Genomic DNA, 15,399 nt, shown 5'->3' with positions numbered 1-15,399 from the left:
GTCTGAGCATGTGAATGAAGCCCATATTTACCCTGAGGGAGGAAGACTTCCAACTCCAGCCCCACTATTCACACGAACACACCCACACATCTTCAATTTGGCTTGTTCCAAGTTATCCTAATTATCCATGTTCCAAGTTATCCTAATTATCCATGTTCCAAGTTATCCTAATTATCCATGGGAAAGACGATCTGTTCAGATCTAGATCTAATCACACTGGTGATTCTCCAATGGCAAGTGTCCAATCACATTTCCCCTTTAGCACTTGGTAGGAAACTTTAAAGGACTTCCTATTGCCCGAATATACAATAACAGCAAACTCCTACTTATGCCTGTAAGAAAAGCTGTCAAATTTTCATACTGTTTTTTTTGTGCCTGTCATTTGATTGCAGGAAATGCACTTTTACTGTATGTGAAAAATAAGAGGGGGTGAAAGACTGGAAAAGCATCAACAACAAACCCCAGGGGAGGAAAAGTTGAGAAGACAGAAAAGAGACTAAAATCAACCTATTTTTCTAATATTAAAGATGTGTACAGTTTGAAATATCCAATGGAGAAAACAGACTTCATAAGGGAACCTGGTGGTATTAGTGAGTGTTTTTGTAAATCTAATCAGGGGAATCTGATCCCCAGCGCACCTGGACACACAGGGCTTCAAAAAAGTGCGGCTCTCCTTGCCGGTTCTTTTTGGAGATGGTGGGGTGAAAGCTAATGCCACCTCTGGCCTTTATTTGTTCATACACACACGTGCAAACGCAAACATACACACACACGCGCGCAAACATACACACACACACACATCCGATGGGGCAAAAGCTCAAAGGAGGCATTTGAGAGTGGCAAAGGGAAGGAGAGAGGGAGGAGTGAAGGAGGGAAGGTGAAAAAGAAAGAAGGAAAAGGTTATAGCGCCTTCAGAAAGTATTCACACCCTTTGACTTTTTCCACACTTTGTTGTATTACAAAGTGGGATTAAAATTGATTTAATTGTAATTTTTGGAAGGTGGAAGAATTTAAAAAAACATTTATTACAAATTTATGAAAAATTAAATACTAATATCTTGATTAGGTAAGTACTTAGGTAAGTAAGTCTCTAAGTGCTTTGCACACCTAGATTGTACAATATTTGGCCATTATTCTTTGTAAAATTCTTCAAGCTCTGTCAAGTGTGTTGTTGATCATTGCTAAAAAGCCATTTTCAAGTCTTGCCATAGATTTTCAAGCCAAATTAAGTCAAAACTGTAACTAGGTCACTTAGGAACATTCAATGTCGTCTTGGTAAGCAACCCCAATGTAGATTTGGCCTTGTGTGTTAGGTTATTGTCCTGCTGAAAGGTGAATGTGTCTGTTGGAAAGCAGACTGAACCAGTTTTTCTTCTAGGATTTTGCCTGTGCTTAGCTGTACTCCATTTATTGTTATCATAAAAAAATTCCTGAGTCCTTGCCGATGACAAACATACCCATAACATGATGCAGCCACCACCATGTTTGAAAATATGAAGACTGGTACTCAGTGGTGTGTTGTGTTGGATTTACCCCAAACATAACGCTTTGTATTCGGGACAAAAAGTTAAAATCAGCAATAGCCTCATGGTGAAATCATTGAGGAAGTGTTCTTCCTCTCTTGCAACTGAGTTAGGAAGGACGCCTGAATCTCTGTAGTGACTGAGTGTATTGATACACCATCCAAAACCTAATGAATAACTTCCCCATGCTCAAAGGGATATTATTATTTTATCCCATCTACCAATCGGTGGCCTTCTTTGAGAGACACTGAAAAACCTCCATGGTCTTTGTGGTTGAATCTGTGCTTGAAATTCACTACTCGATTGGGGGACCTTACAGATAATTTTATGTGTGAGGTACAGAGATGAGGTAATCATTCAAAAATAATGTTAACCACTATTATTGAACACTGAATGAGTCCATGCAACTTATGAGATTTGTTAAGCACATTTTCACTGAATTTATTTAGGCTTGCCATAACAAAGGGGTTGAATACTTATTGACTCAAGACATTTCATTTTTTCATTTTTTTAATAATTAAAAAAGTGTTCTACAACAAAAAAAAAAAATTTTTACATTATGGAGTACTGTGTGTAAATCGGTGACACAAAATCTCAATTTAATACATTTTAAATTCAGGCTGTAACACAACAAAATGTGGAAAAAGTCAAGGGAAGTGAAAATTTCCTGAAGGCACTGTGTGTACATACATCACGACAGAGAGAGAGACCCCGGGCTCTCTCCATTCCCGAGGGAAAACTTTGACTGGATGATAAGATAGACATCCAGGCCACAGACCCTTGGTCTGGCCTGTCATCTTTGACTATCCTCATACTTAAAATGAGCGAAAAGCCAAAGGTTTGCACTGTGTGCACATATCTCATCTCATACTACATGGAACTAATAAAAGATGCATTTGTTATTTACTCATTGGGTGTCGGTGTGGTCTGTGGGTCTATTCATGTGCTATCGGTGGGGGCTAACACTCGGCCGAAGCCTTGCAAACACACATTCTTGAATGGCACCACAGAATGACATATATAATCACTTTTGGATTCATTCCTGACCAAGATGGCTGCCATAATGAACACATTCTGGAATTATGAGGGTCTATGACATCAGCCTCTCTAGTGAATTATAGGATCTCTATGTATGGTGCACACAGATTTGAACTGGAGTGTATAGTAAAACAAAATACTGTTTCAATCCTGATGATAACCCCTGGTGATTAAGTGCCCCAAAACAGGGTCATAATTGTGGTGTAATAGGGGCTCTGTCTGGCCTAGGGAATCATTTTTGAACCGAGCCGTTCCCATGCTTTGAAGTCCATCTGGGAACATAGCTGGAGGGAACAGATGCAGGCGGGCAGGAAACGGGAGCCCACTCGCATCTCGGCTACCATCACAGCGGGACAACATTCCTTATGGAGAGGAATAGGGATAAGGGGTTGGGGTAAGGGACGAGGTGGGAATTTGTCCTAGTTCCTTCCTGTGTGACAGAGAGAGCGAGAGAGTTCCAGCCCCCAAGCCACAGAGGAATTGATGGGACTTGTGGTCATCTGTAGTCCATTTGGTGTCCATGCAAAGCTCTGGATTCAGTTAGGGGTTTGGAGTGGAGGGGGAGCGTAAAGAAGGGAGCGAGGGAGGGGTGTGTGTGTCTCTTGGTGAGAGGAGAAGGTTAAATGAAAACTCAACCCAAACTATCTTTTGGTATTTGTTTCATTAATCCATTGTTGATATAGTCCCAAAATAGCCCATATGATGCATTTTGCAACATATGATGAAAAACACAGAATCATAGGATGCAAAATGCATCATACAGGACTATATCAACAATGAACGAAAGAAACAAATAACCCCCCCCAAAAAAATGTTTTGGGGTGTTTTTTGTACAGGGGAAATACAATGTGTGTGTGTGTGTGTGTGTGAGGGGGGCATAAGTGCTGCCCTCAGGCATCATCCCCTGCTCTTGTCTGGGTAGAAGTTGCCTATAGGCCCAGATCTAGGATCAGCTAATCCTCCCCGAATGTCTTATCTTTTCTGGAACCCAGGAAGAGGAGCTGTTGTTTTCACAGCGGCTAATGGGGATCCTACTAAATACCAAAAATACCTGAAACATTTACAGGAGGAAATGCAGAGAAGCTGCCTCTAGATCAGTGTCTGAGGCAACTTAATCCAACTCCACTGTGGAAAGGGATGAGAAAGGTACAAACTACTTAATATTCATTACATATTCCTTACCAAGTGACCTGACAGGATAAACATGTCCGGACAAAACTCCTGGCCCTTTAAACACAAATTAATTACAACATAAGCATGTAAAAACAAAGATGACAGCACATTGGACAATTGATGTCAAAAACATGACTTTATTATCTAGGATGAAATGTCCTATCAAGTACAAAAAAGGATCTCATAAGAGTTGCCACAATCTGTTAAAAACATATAGTATTTTCCCCCAGTTATGTTTCCTCTTACATTTACTAAAAAAATGAAATATTTTCAGCGATATGAATAAATAACAACAGATATTGTGATGAAGTTATTAAGAGATGTGTAGAACTGGTTGGTTCTTAAAAATAAAAAAAAACTCTTCAAAGAGTCAACATTCTCCGCCCGGTTTTAAATCAATATGCACACAATATGCAGCACTTTTAATATAAAGGGCAATTTTACCTAAATGTAGAGTCCACTATGACAAAAGATATTCTCTATCTATTGAATCTACAGGTAGGCTTAGTTGCTGGTTAAGACGGTCAAAAAGAAAAGTACTAACTCTATAAAAATCTCTATAATCTCTGTTTATCGACAGCCATATTATACAACATGAAATACAAAATGGTGGACGATGCATGTAAGAATAGAAGCTGGTGCATGGTTTGAAATGCAAACAGGTCAGTGAATAGGACTGACAGACGGTCACCTCATCTCTCAACTCAGTCCACCTCCGAAAAAGTTGTTGGCACTTCAAACCAGGGTTTCGGTTATTTCCATTTCAATTTAGTTAGTAAACTAAAATTCCAATGAAAATGGGAATTTCAGTTCACTTCCAAAATTGAAATGAAAATTTACCCCAACCCCTCTTCAAACCTAAGCCTAAGACATTAACTAAGAGCACCAATGACAACTCCAAAAATGTTCTCCCCCCCAACAAACAGTACTGCCTCGACACAATTATTACAGAAGAGTTCCAAATATGATCAAAATGGCCAAGAGTTCCAAAAGAAATCTTCATACAAACCCCAACATAGTATGAAGATTCTTCAACGAAGGTTGACTTCCTGATTTACTGTTGTAGACCACAGCATGTTTACTTGATGCAGTGCAGAACTCAAAAGCATTTGACTTAATCCTTTATAGGGGGCCTGTGAGTTGAGAGATGCATGTGATCCAAACTTCTTGACAAACCATTGGGGGAGAGAGGGGGGAGGTTGCGGTGTGGATGGTCAGTACACTTAGGTTAAATATGCCCTTTTAACGACTTTCACATTCTCCAAGTCCATCCTCGGTTATTTTCCCGTCGAAAGACTTGGAGAGCTTTTCTTGTTTTCATCGGACGAATGTCTTCAATTAAAAATGTTTGAGAAGCCTCGACATGGCGAGAAATAGAGCTTGTTTTCTCAATGTCGGCTGTAGTTTCATATACACCAATATTCCCGTTTTAGGTGGTAACAAAGAAAAAGGAAAACAGAGGTTCAACATCTGAAAAAACAAGGTTTTACAAACAGGATAGCGTTTCCACATTGAGACATTACATAGAAATGGTAACTTGGACTCTCTATGGCCTGTTTGGAGGTCAGGGCACATACATCTTCAAGGTGGCACCATGTGGGATCTGATCTAGGATCTGATCTAGGATCAGCTCGTTCCAAACACAAGCAGCCAGACAGGTGTGTGTGTGCTATTTAGACCCATTTTGAATGAGGAAACAGAGACAGCTGGAAAATGTCAGTGGTTGTCATCCCAAATGGCACCCTATTCCCTTTATAGAGCACAACTTTAGAACCAGGACCCATATGGCTCTGGTCAAAAGTGGTGCACTATATAGGGAATAGGGTGACATTTGGGACATACACAGTCTGAAATGGGAGTTGACCCCCAGGGAAGGAAGAATAGCTGATACAAAATAGATGTGAGATTAGTTAAGGAATTAACAACTTGAAAAAGAGTCTACTGCTGCCTTGTTTCGTACTGCCCTTGAACAACTCATTAGCTTATTGACTTCAGGGGGGTTTTCTCCCGCCATCCCTCCATTTCATCCACCAGATCGGAAGTGTTTTGAAGGGAAGGAACCAGGCTGTGAACTGAAAGTCTGAGCCTCCCTCCCCCTGTTTGTTGGGGATGTGGTATCACCCATCATGAACACTAAGGGTTTGGATAATGGAACCTTCCACTGCCAGTCTCTTCTCTTTCCACGGCCATAGAGGTGGTTGAGGAGCGGCGAGGGCTCATCCGGTTTGGTACCAAGGCCGTTCAGCCTGAAGCACGCGTCGGCTACGATCTTCGAGGAGTGTGTGCTGGTTTTAAACAGGGGGTTTGACTCCCACTCCCAAGTCCGACAGGTGTGGTATGTGTGTGGGGACAGGTAAGAAGTAGCCTGGCTTCCCCATTGGAGTATGAATGTTCAGGGGGAACCACATTGGCAGCCATTTTGACAGTAAGCTTTAGAAGAAGTGCGGTCTGTGTATTCTAAGAGGCTGTAGACTGCAGTTTGTTGTTATGAGACCTACAGAACGCAGAGAGAAGGGGAAACAGTTGATGTGATCGCTTGACGTGTTAAAAAAAAAAAAATTATAATAATTTTAAATGAAAAGCTTGACAAATCACAAAATGTGCATGAGGGAATACAAAAACTCTTATTGGATGCCAGTGGGGTCAGACGTTTGAGCAGAGAGAGCAGCCATGTTGGTGTTACATTAGTTTAATGTTCTAGAAGGCTTGTATATACAGTGAGAACATACCATTTAAAACGTGGGACAGTCGAGTTCACCAGAAATGAACTGCAAAGCTACACAAAATACTATGACCTATATATATATATATATATATATATATCTTAGCATTTTTTCTCTCCTTTTGAACACATAATACGCCTTCACAAAAGGATATAATATGCACACAAAACAATAACGTTATACATGAATAAATCAGATAAAAGACTAATTGGTAAACGTTGCTAATCTTTTTAAAAATGGCCAGCTAAGAGGAGGTACAATCTTTGCACTTCATCAATACAATAACCGTCCTCCGTTAAATTAAATGACAGGTCATCTGCACATGTGGAACTGACTTGAAAGCAACATTACATGTGTGAGAAATAAGTTTTGACATTTGAGCAAAATCTAATCCCAACGATGAGGTTGTCAACTAACCTTTTCGATACTTGATATTGTGCCTCACAAGTCACCGGATTGAGATATAAACCGAAATGAACTCAACTTCCATCGAATATCTGTTGTCTGTGAATTGAATGTAGGAAAAAAAAAACTAACAGATGTTTCCCTTGATTGCTGTTTGTGACCAACATGGCTGCCATTGTCAAATGGAGAAATGTTTTTAAAGTGTCTTTCCTTCTAAAAATACAAAAAAACACACCAACGGTGTGGTTTATACTGTAAATATACTTTCTTACAAATAGTTTGACGCTGTTTTAAAGAATTAAAAACAGCAAGGTCCAGGATAGCCTGTGTTTTTTTTTTTTTTTAGAGTGACCCCGGCACCCAGCTCAGATTCCAACTACAAGGCCAGACTTATGACATCACAATCTGTAAGAGAGGGAGAGAGAATGGATGACATAAACACATGCAGGTGGAAGCACATGACCATAAGGACGCAAACACACAATGCAGGGGAGGAGGTATAGATGCAGAACTACGTGCTAAAGACAGGAGATGGGATGCTAAGGACATTGAGCATGGATTGGACATCGCTACTACACAGCTCTAAAGTGAAGGCCAATAGAAAGCTGGCGCCACACGCGTACCACAAACAGGCTCCACACAACAGACCACAGACAGATCTGTGTGGAAGGGCTGGCGGTCTGGTGGTTCGGTGGCAGCTAAGGCCCTTCAGGTTGGACCCCAACGGCAGATGTGACAGAGACCAAAGCACTACAGAAGGCAAAAACAACCCCCAAAACACCAAACTTCACAGAATCATCCTAAAGTTGGGGTTATGTCTGAAAGAAGGGGTGGGGGCGAGAGAGGGAGGGATAAGAGAACAGCACAAAGAAGAGGCGAGGACGGAGGAGGAGCGCAGGCGGATACGACAAAGACGGGGGGGGGGGGGGGGGGATGAGCTCAGAGTTTAAAATGTCAGCGTTGACTGACAAGGCCAAGGGAGAGGTCAGAGGTCTTACCTGCTGGCTTTGAACCCTTTGAGCTTCTGGACGAAGAAGTTCTCGAGGACCTCGGCGCACTGGTAGAACGGCGAGTCGCTGGGGTTGTAGTATCGGCAGTTGTCGAAGACTTTGGTCATGTCCGCCACGAACTCCGTCAGCCTGATGTAGTGGCGCTTCTGCAACCGCTCCTCCATTGTAGAAAGGTCTAGAAAGAAGGGAGGAAGACAAGAACAGAACACGAATCACCTCCAGAATCATCAAGTTGACTCTTCCCCGACATCCTCGCAGAGTCGCTTCAAAAGGAATTGCAGTTTATGTGGTGTAAATATTTGATATAATCACTTGTACGTCAACTTGACCGTCAGAAATACTAGCTCAACGCTAGTTTCGACCCTCGATCACCAGGCTCGGGCCCTTTCAAAGCGAATTACACGGAATGTGGCCGAGCGGCCGACCCGTTGATTCTGGCAACATGATGTCACCGTTATGAAATTTGCCTTTGAAAGAAGTTGAAAGTTGACACTCAATTATCACGATAGTTAGCTAGGTAAGCTAGCAACAAGCCTGGTCCTTCATAATTCCCCACAGGGCAGCAGTGGTTTTCTCCCGTGTCGCGCCCCGGGGCTCCATTTTAAACAAACATATCCGATTCTTAACCTTCCCTCACCCGGTCAGCAGGCCGACCCCGTGCCCATATCAAAGAGGGCCTTCTTCTCAGTCATCAGACTTCATCAACAAACACCAAACTTATGCCGACCGGACAGCCGTGGCCAGACTTGGCTTTTTCTTCTGCAGGGTGAAAAGGTTTCTTTTTTTGCGGGCAGTGGACTCGAGTTTCCAGGCCCAGGTCAAATGCACTGTAGTGTAGAAGGGGGCTACTGTCGTGTCCAAGTGTAGAAGTCTCTGGGGTTTTTCCGGCAGCTCATTAACAGGTTTGTTTGTGTGGAAGTTCAAAAAGGCCCTGTTGACGCAAGTCCGCCTTTTACATGGGCAGTTTGATCTGAGTTGGAGGCCTTTCCTCTCGAGCGGGGCGATGGGGCGTGTTTGTGTGTGTAACAACTTAGGAGTCCCTTGTGACGACTATTCCAATTTATGACAACAGCACCTCTTTTTTTAAAATTTTTACAATGTTGAATTAATGCAAAGAGGCAGAACTCTCCCCCCACTCACCCATTGGTTCCTTAATGACTCCGTAGTAGTCTGGGGCGTCGTTCGGGTCCACCGGCTCCAGGAATGGCCACGCCATTTTGTGAGCCTGATGAGAGGCAGGGAGAAAGAGGGAGAAAGAGAGAGGAGACACTTGAGAGACGTGCAGCAGCAGCAGCAGCAACAGAAAAGAAGGAAAACAAAACAAGAGGTTGAAAATGACATTGGAAGCAGCTGGTTCAACAGAGATGTGCTCCGGCTACGTCCGTGCCATGCGGACAGAGAGGAGGAGGGGAAGAAGAGGAGGAGATAAGGACGAGGAGGGTGGAAAAACCCCTGTAGCCAGGGCAGTTGTCCAAGTGCCGCCCAGGGGACCAGCGTCACAGATCAGATAAGAGTTGAGAACAGAGGAGGGCTTTGTTCCGTATCGTCCCGACGCTAGGTAGAGGGGGAACGAGGGCGAAGGGAGGAGCAAAGGAAGGGGTGACATACCTGTAAGGAGCGCAGGATTCTCCTTAACCCCTCGTTATCCTTGTCGGTGAGCGGCGTGAGCACGGTCATGGCGTCCTCTGTGGACTGGCACTGCGGACACACGTACTGGTCGATGTGGTTGGCCTCACTCTGCAGGATGCCCACGCAACGGCCGTGGTACCAGTTCTGGCAGCGGTCGCAGCCGATGTAGAACCTGAGCGGGGGCGGGGAGGAGGGTGGCAGGGGTGGGTCACGTTCATTGTGCTTGATGAACACGACCCTGGTTTCTGTTCCAAGTCCGATTGTAGAAATAGACTCTGGCGTGTCCGAATACCCATAGCTGCATTCTAAATAGTAGGCATTTTGGGTATGTGAAATTAATACATTTTATAGTAAGGAACATTGCTGAAAGTGTCTGCTTTAAAAGCCAGGGTGATATAGACATACTAATTTCTGGTTTTCATCGAGTAGAATTCACCACACACTATTGAGGGAGAGAATAGTCTTTGGAGTCCCATGTGTATGCGGGGAAGAGGGGATGTGTTCTATCAAAATGAACGAATGGCGGGATTCAACGCAATTGCGCATTAGATGACGCATTCTCAGTACGGATGAGTCTAGTATCCTGATACGTGTTGCTTGGCGGGTTGTTTTTAGTAAACAGAACGCCTAAATAGCACGTAGTGCGATTAGTACACAGTATGTCGTTTTAGACAAGACAGATTTCAGAGGGCCAATGTCTTTACATAAGGAATTCAAGCTCTGTTTACACAGAACAACCTTCAACCCTAGACGTCAAAGGAAATATGAAACAATACAAAGTTTCACTGAAACTAAACATCAAAAAGTCAACAGATATCACCATCTAATAGGTAACACTGTACGTTTTTGCCATCGAGAACCCCATACACCACACACACTCCTATGCACTTACTGTGCTTCGTCGTAGGGCGTTCGGCAGATGCAGTAGAGCTCCTCGGTCTTTCCCTCCTGGGCCCGCTTGCACTCGCTACAGATGTAGTCGTCCATCTTCTTGGCCTCCTTCTCGGTGACGCCCACACACTCGCCGTGGTACCAGTTGGTGCACAGGTCACAGCCAATGTAGAACCTGGGAGAACACAGGACGTGAAAGAATGCCAAATCACTATGGGGTCAAACGAGGTCTTTGCAACCCCCATGGTTTCAGGTACGTTTATTAGAAATGTATCGAATGCCATCTGTGTGTTGCCAGAGTGTTTCAACTTCCTGGTTGAGGGCATTTCAGGAAGTTAAATAATGAAGAGTTATCAGTTAAAGTCCAAACACACCGCAATAGTTTCAGGTGAAATTGATCTTCACTTGTGTTAATGTTTGAGCTTCCTCGTAAATGGTTAATGGTATACATTTTGACTGTCTATTCAGAGAGGCATTGGAGGAAGCTTACTATACATTTAACTTGTTTGAACTAGATTGACGCTCCTCAGAACGGCTTTTGGACAAGGGTCACGTTTGCGGTACATAAAATGTTGGTGTACGGCCCAAATGGCGCCATGTTCCCTAGCGCACTACTTTTTGACTGGAGCCCAATGGACACCTTAATTCGTGTATAGTGTACTGCTTTTGACCAGGGCCCTGAATAGGGAATAGGGTGCCATGTAGAGCACAGCCGGTCTCTTACTTGGACTCGTCGTAGGGTGTTCTGCAGACACAGTAGAGCTTGGTCTCCTTCTTGCTGTCTGAGGTAGTGGTGGTGATCATCTTCTTCTTCTTGGCGTTAGCCGTCGAAGCCGCGTCCCTCTCCTCCTCCCGCTTCCGCTTGTGGGCGAAGGCCGCCGGGTTGAGTTGGGAGGTGTGTGTCAGGGCGTGCTGGGCGTGATGCGTGTGTGCGGCGGCGGCGGCCGCCTGGGCCCTTTCCTTGTCCCGTCGCATCTTGGCGAGGTCCCTCCTCAGCTCATCCTGTGGAAGGAGATACGGGTAGAGAGTGAGATCAAAAGTGTGTGTGTGTGTTGGACATCTGTGTGCAGCTCTGTTACCATGTGTCCATCGTGAGTACAAGTATGTTCATGGGAGAATGCCGTGTGTGTGTGTGTGTGTGTCTGACCTGCGTCTCCAGCTGCAGCTCCTTGTCCAGCAGGGCTCTCTTCTTGAGGATCTCGGCCTTGAGCGTCTCCTTGTGCCGGCAGAGCAGCGACGACAGCTTGGTGGCGTTGGCCTTGGTCCTCTTCTGCTCGCCTGCTTCCTCCTTCTTCCTCTTCTTGACCGCCTGCTTCTCGTCCTTGTCGATCTTGTCCAGGATGAACTTCATCACCTGGTTGCACACAATCATCCTGGGTGGAAGGGGATAGAGACAACATGTTATAGGCCTTATAAGACATTATAAAGGCTCATACATGCTTATAGCCATTTATAAAGCTGAATACCACCAGGAACACAATCATCCTGAGGGGAGTGGTGGATGGGATTTTTGTATTTAGGTGACAGTGGATCGTCTTCATTTCAGTGTTCCCATCAATGTAACAGGAGAGGTAGCTATGAAGATCATTTTCATCCATAGTCCAGTGAAGGAATTTTTAGGACATTTGAAGTGAATATTTTTTTTTTTGGGGGGGGGATTCAAATGATCAAATCTAAACGGACTTGAAGGAAATGTAAAGTATAATGTTTCCATACATCATGAACCTTTCCATCACCCGTAACCTCACACTACGAGACAAAACATTGTAAGCCAATCGGTAGCCATGTCACATGTTGCAGATGTCAAGAGTGTTTTTGTTCCCTGTGTTTATTTAGAGGTGGGACCAGAGAGCGATGGAAAGAGAGACTAGCAATAGGAAGCCACTGCTCTCTCGCACACTTTCTCACACACACACACACACACACACACACACACACACACACACACACACACACACACACGCTGGGGAGGTCAAGGTCAACCATGATTCCCAGACTGTGTCCACTGACGTGACTAACCACAAAAGAGAGATGGAGGGAGACAAGACCCAAAAAATTGGCCTGCCGTGTGAGCCCTGGTCAAAAGTGGTGCACTACATAGGGAGCAGGATGCCATTTGGGATACAAACCACAGTGCCCTGGCTTGCCCTGCTCCAGGACTGTAGGTCTGGTTTAAACCCAGTGAGGAGGACACAACACATGGTCTGTCTGAGGTAACCTTTCCCATGACCCAGACACGTTAAATATAACCCCTGGCTTTCTCCACAGGGAGGGAACGGATGACACCTCCGCACACACGGCGGGTCAACACAAGGTCTGATCGTCATGGCAACAGCACTAGCTAGCTCCTAGTTCCTCACCTCTGGTTCTCCTCTCTCTCGGCGGGGGACATGGGCTTCTTCTGCTTGAGGTGCTCGATCACGGCGTTCTGCTTCATCACCACCTGTCACAGATAAGACAGAGGGGTCAGAGGTCAACTCAGGCCTCACACGGTTGCGTCCCAAATGGCACCCCGATTCCCTATGAAGTGCATTACTTTGGACCAGGTTCCATAGGGATCTGGTCAAATGTAGTGCACTATATAGGGAAAAGGGTGCCATTTCAGAGGTACCCATAGTGTGTATGCACTAGACTAGGGGTGCACGCAAGCCACAAACACACACACACACACACACGCACACGCACGCACACCCCTAAAACAGACAAAGACAGTGGCGGTGGACAGCTTGGAAAATAAACCACAATCGTGGGAGCAGGCTGTTTGAGAGGACTGTTTATGTGCTGATGTCAAAGAGAGACGGGCCTACTATACTGTTACACCACCTGTGTCTGGCTGGCTGCCTGAACACACACACATCCCCATCATCCAAACACACATGCGAGCAAAACACACGTAAGTACACGTTTCTGATATTGACCACCGCGCCCTCACCTGTTTCTGGATGATGTCGCTCTGGCTGGCCGCCGCCAGCGCCTGCTCCCGCTTGGCCTCGGCCGCCAGCCTCTTCTTCTGCTGTTGCTGCTCCCTCAGCTGCTGGATCCTCTGGAGTTGCTCCTGCACGCTGGCCGTCTGGATGGCCACCACGTTCTGGATCGAACCTCCAGGCTGGGCTCCACCGACCCCGGGTTGCTGGATCTGGATGGGAAGCTGGAGCTTGATCTGCTGGGGGAGAGAGCCTCCGGAGGGCCCCTGTTGGGCCTGGAGCTGAGCCAGGACCTGGACCTGTTGCTGGAGGCCCGGGACAGTGATGAGCTGGTGGGGGGAGCCCTGGAGCTGAAGGGTCTGCTGGGGCCGGCCCGTGGGGGTGCCGGGGGTGTTTGAGGGACTTGACCTGGAGGGGGGTGGGGGATTGGATGGGCATGTGGGCCTGGGTCTGGGAGGGGAGTTGGCCCTGGGGGGTGGCGGATGGGGGTGTGCTGGTGGCCAGGGCGGCGCCGGCCTGGATGGGAGCTGCAGCCTGCTGGGCGGGCTGGGCAGGGGTCTTGGTGGTCTGTCCCGGGGCGGTAGGGGCTGAAGTGAGGAGAGAAAGGGGATGGGCAGACCTTTAGAAGACACACAGGCTATGAACCAATGATCTGCGAGTGTATGTGTGGCTGCTGGTAGGCTACATAACATTTGGGTACTGGGTCCTGTTCAGTCGGCACAAAAAAGGATAAAACACTTGACATACCACCGTAACCTCTCACTGTCTGTTAGAAAACATTTCCCCATTTTGTGTCCACAGCCCTGCAGTGGATGATGGAGACTGTGTGTCTGTATCCGTATCAATAATACACACTATTATTCGCTCTTTAGACTACCTGTGGAGGTTGGGGTAGCGGCAGGGGCCATGGGGGTGAAGAGGAAGCGTTGGACATGGCCGTTGGGCATTGCCGCCTGCATGAGCTGCTGACCGGGCCCGGGGATGACTGTGACCCCCTGGGGGATGACCTGCAGCTGGCCCGTGGCCTGGCCTTGGCCCTGGATCATCACCGTCAGGCCCTGGGCCCCGCCGCCTGGCCGCTCTACTGCCTGGCTCTGCTGCTTCTGATGGGGGAGACAGGGAGATGAGGGAGGGGTGATGCTTTTGGAGGTAATGTAGAGGTACAACGGCAGCCTGGTCCCCGAACGGTTTGTCAGGCAATATATAGCAATGACCATAGGAGTTGGCTAGACAAACTGATCTATGATCAGGCAAGGGTGCACTACTCTTTAAAAAATACAAATAAAAACAGACCATGTCAAAACTAGCACATGAAAATGAGTTATTTCCGATCTTTCCCGCTGAATAGGACTAAAATCAAAACATACTCGTTTTGAAAAGTGCAGAATTACGATACACTAGGTGGTTCAGAGCAGAAACCTATTGCCCCACTGTTGCCTGACATCAGGTTATTATGGGGTAGCTGATGGTACCTGGGTGAGCTGGGTGAGTTGTGCCAGGGTGAGTTTGACCTGGCCCTGGTGTACCCGCTGCGGCGTCTGGGCCGTGTTGGGCTGGCCCGGGGTTTTGGGGGCACTGCCCATCCTCTGTCCGGCCACGGTGGTGACGGGGCTGGCACCTGAGATGGCCGTGGACACGGCCTGCCCACGGATGATCTGGGTCACCACCTGCTGGCCCACCTGACCTGGAGGAGGAAAACGCACACACGTAAGTGGACACACACACACACAAGTCCAGACACACAAACAGACCGAAAGGCAGACAGACAAGAGTCAGAACTTGCATGTGAAAGACACTATTCTAACTGGCCTATCAAGCTAAAATGGAGTAGGTAAATACAAACAGCCTACCTTGCTGCACCATGAGGGGGGTTCGGAGGATGCTTTTACCCATGGCGCCTGTCTGATGGATGGGCGTTCGGATCACGGTCATCCCCGGACGGATCTGGCCTCCAGCGGTGAGCACCTAGAAACACAGCCAAGATCAGAAACACTGGGACTTCCCCTTATACCCCAGGGACGACACTGACTCCAGTGAAGGGTTGCTGTTGATAGTGCACGGGGAATTCTTTCAATAACGTGTC

The 15,399-nt window shown here is 46.4% G+C and overlaps 1 protein-coding gene across 1 annotated transcript in view; it reads right to left on the bottom strand.

Annotated features, from left to right (window-relative positions):
* Positions 1-3,851: 3,851 nt before the first annotated feature.
* LOC115103879 (nucleosome-remodeling factor subunit BPTF-like) overlaps positions 3,852-15,399 on the bottom strand; it is a 56,831-nt gene continuing 45,283 nt past the window's right edge. The window contains 13 exon segments of the mRNA XM_029624902.2: positions 3,852-6,228; positions 7,861-8,047; positions 9,013-9,097; positions 9,481-9,673; positions 10,394-10,567; positions 11,117-11,394; positions 11,540-11,765; positions 12,753-12,835; positions 13,325-13,706; positions 13,708-13,903; positions 14,194-14,419; positions 14,789-15,000; positions 15,167-15,281. Coding sequence (XP_029480762.2) covers positions 6,192-6,228; positions 7,861-8,047; positions 9,013-9,097; positions 9,481-9,673; positions 10,394-10,567; positions 11,117-11,394; positions 11,540-11,765; positions 12,753-12,835; positions 13,325-13,706; positions 13,708-13,903; positions 14,194-14,419; positions 14,789-15,000; positions 15,167-15,281 — 2,394 coding nt within the window. The 3' untranslated portion in view covers positions 3,852-6,191.

This window comes from Oncorhynchus nerka, linkage group LG21, assembly GCF_034236695.1.
Source record: "Oncorhynchus nerka isolate Pitt River linkage group LG21, Oner_Uvic_2.0, whole genome shotgun sequence".
In the NCBI taxonomy this organism is placed as follows: Eukaryota; Metazoa; Chordata; class Actinopteri; order Salmoniformes; family Salmonidae; genus Oncorhynchus; species Oncorhynchus nerka.
Note: the sequence above shows the minus strand (reverse complement) of the source record. Positions and strands in the feature narration are given on the sequence as shown.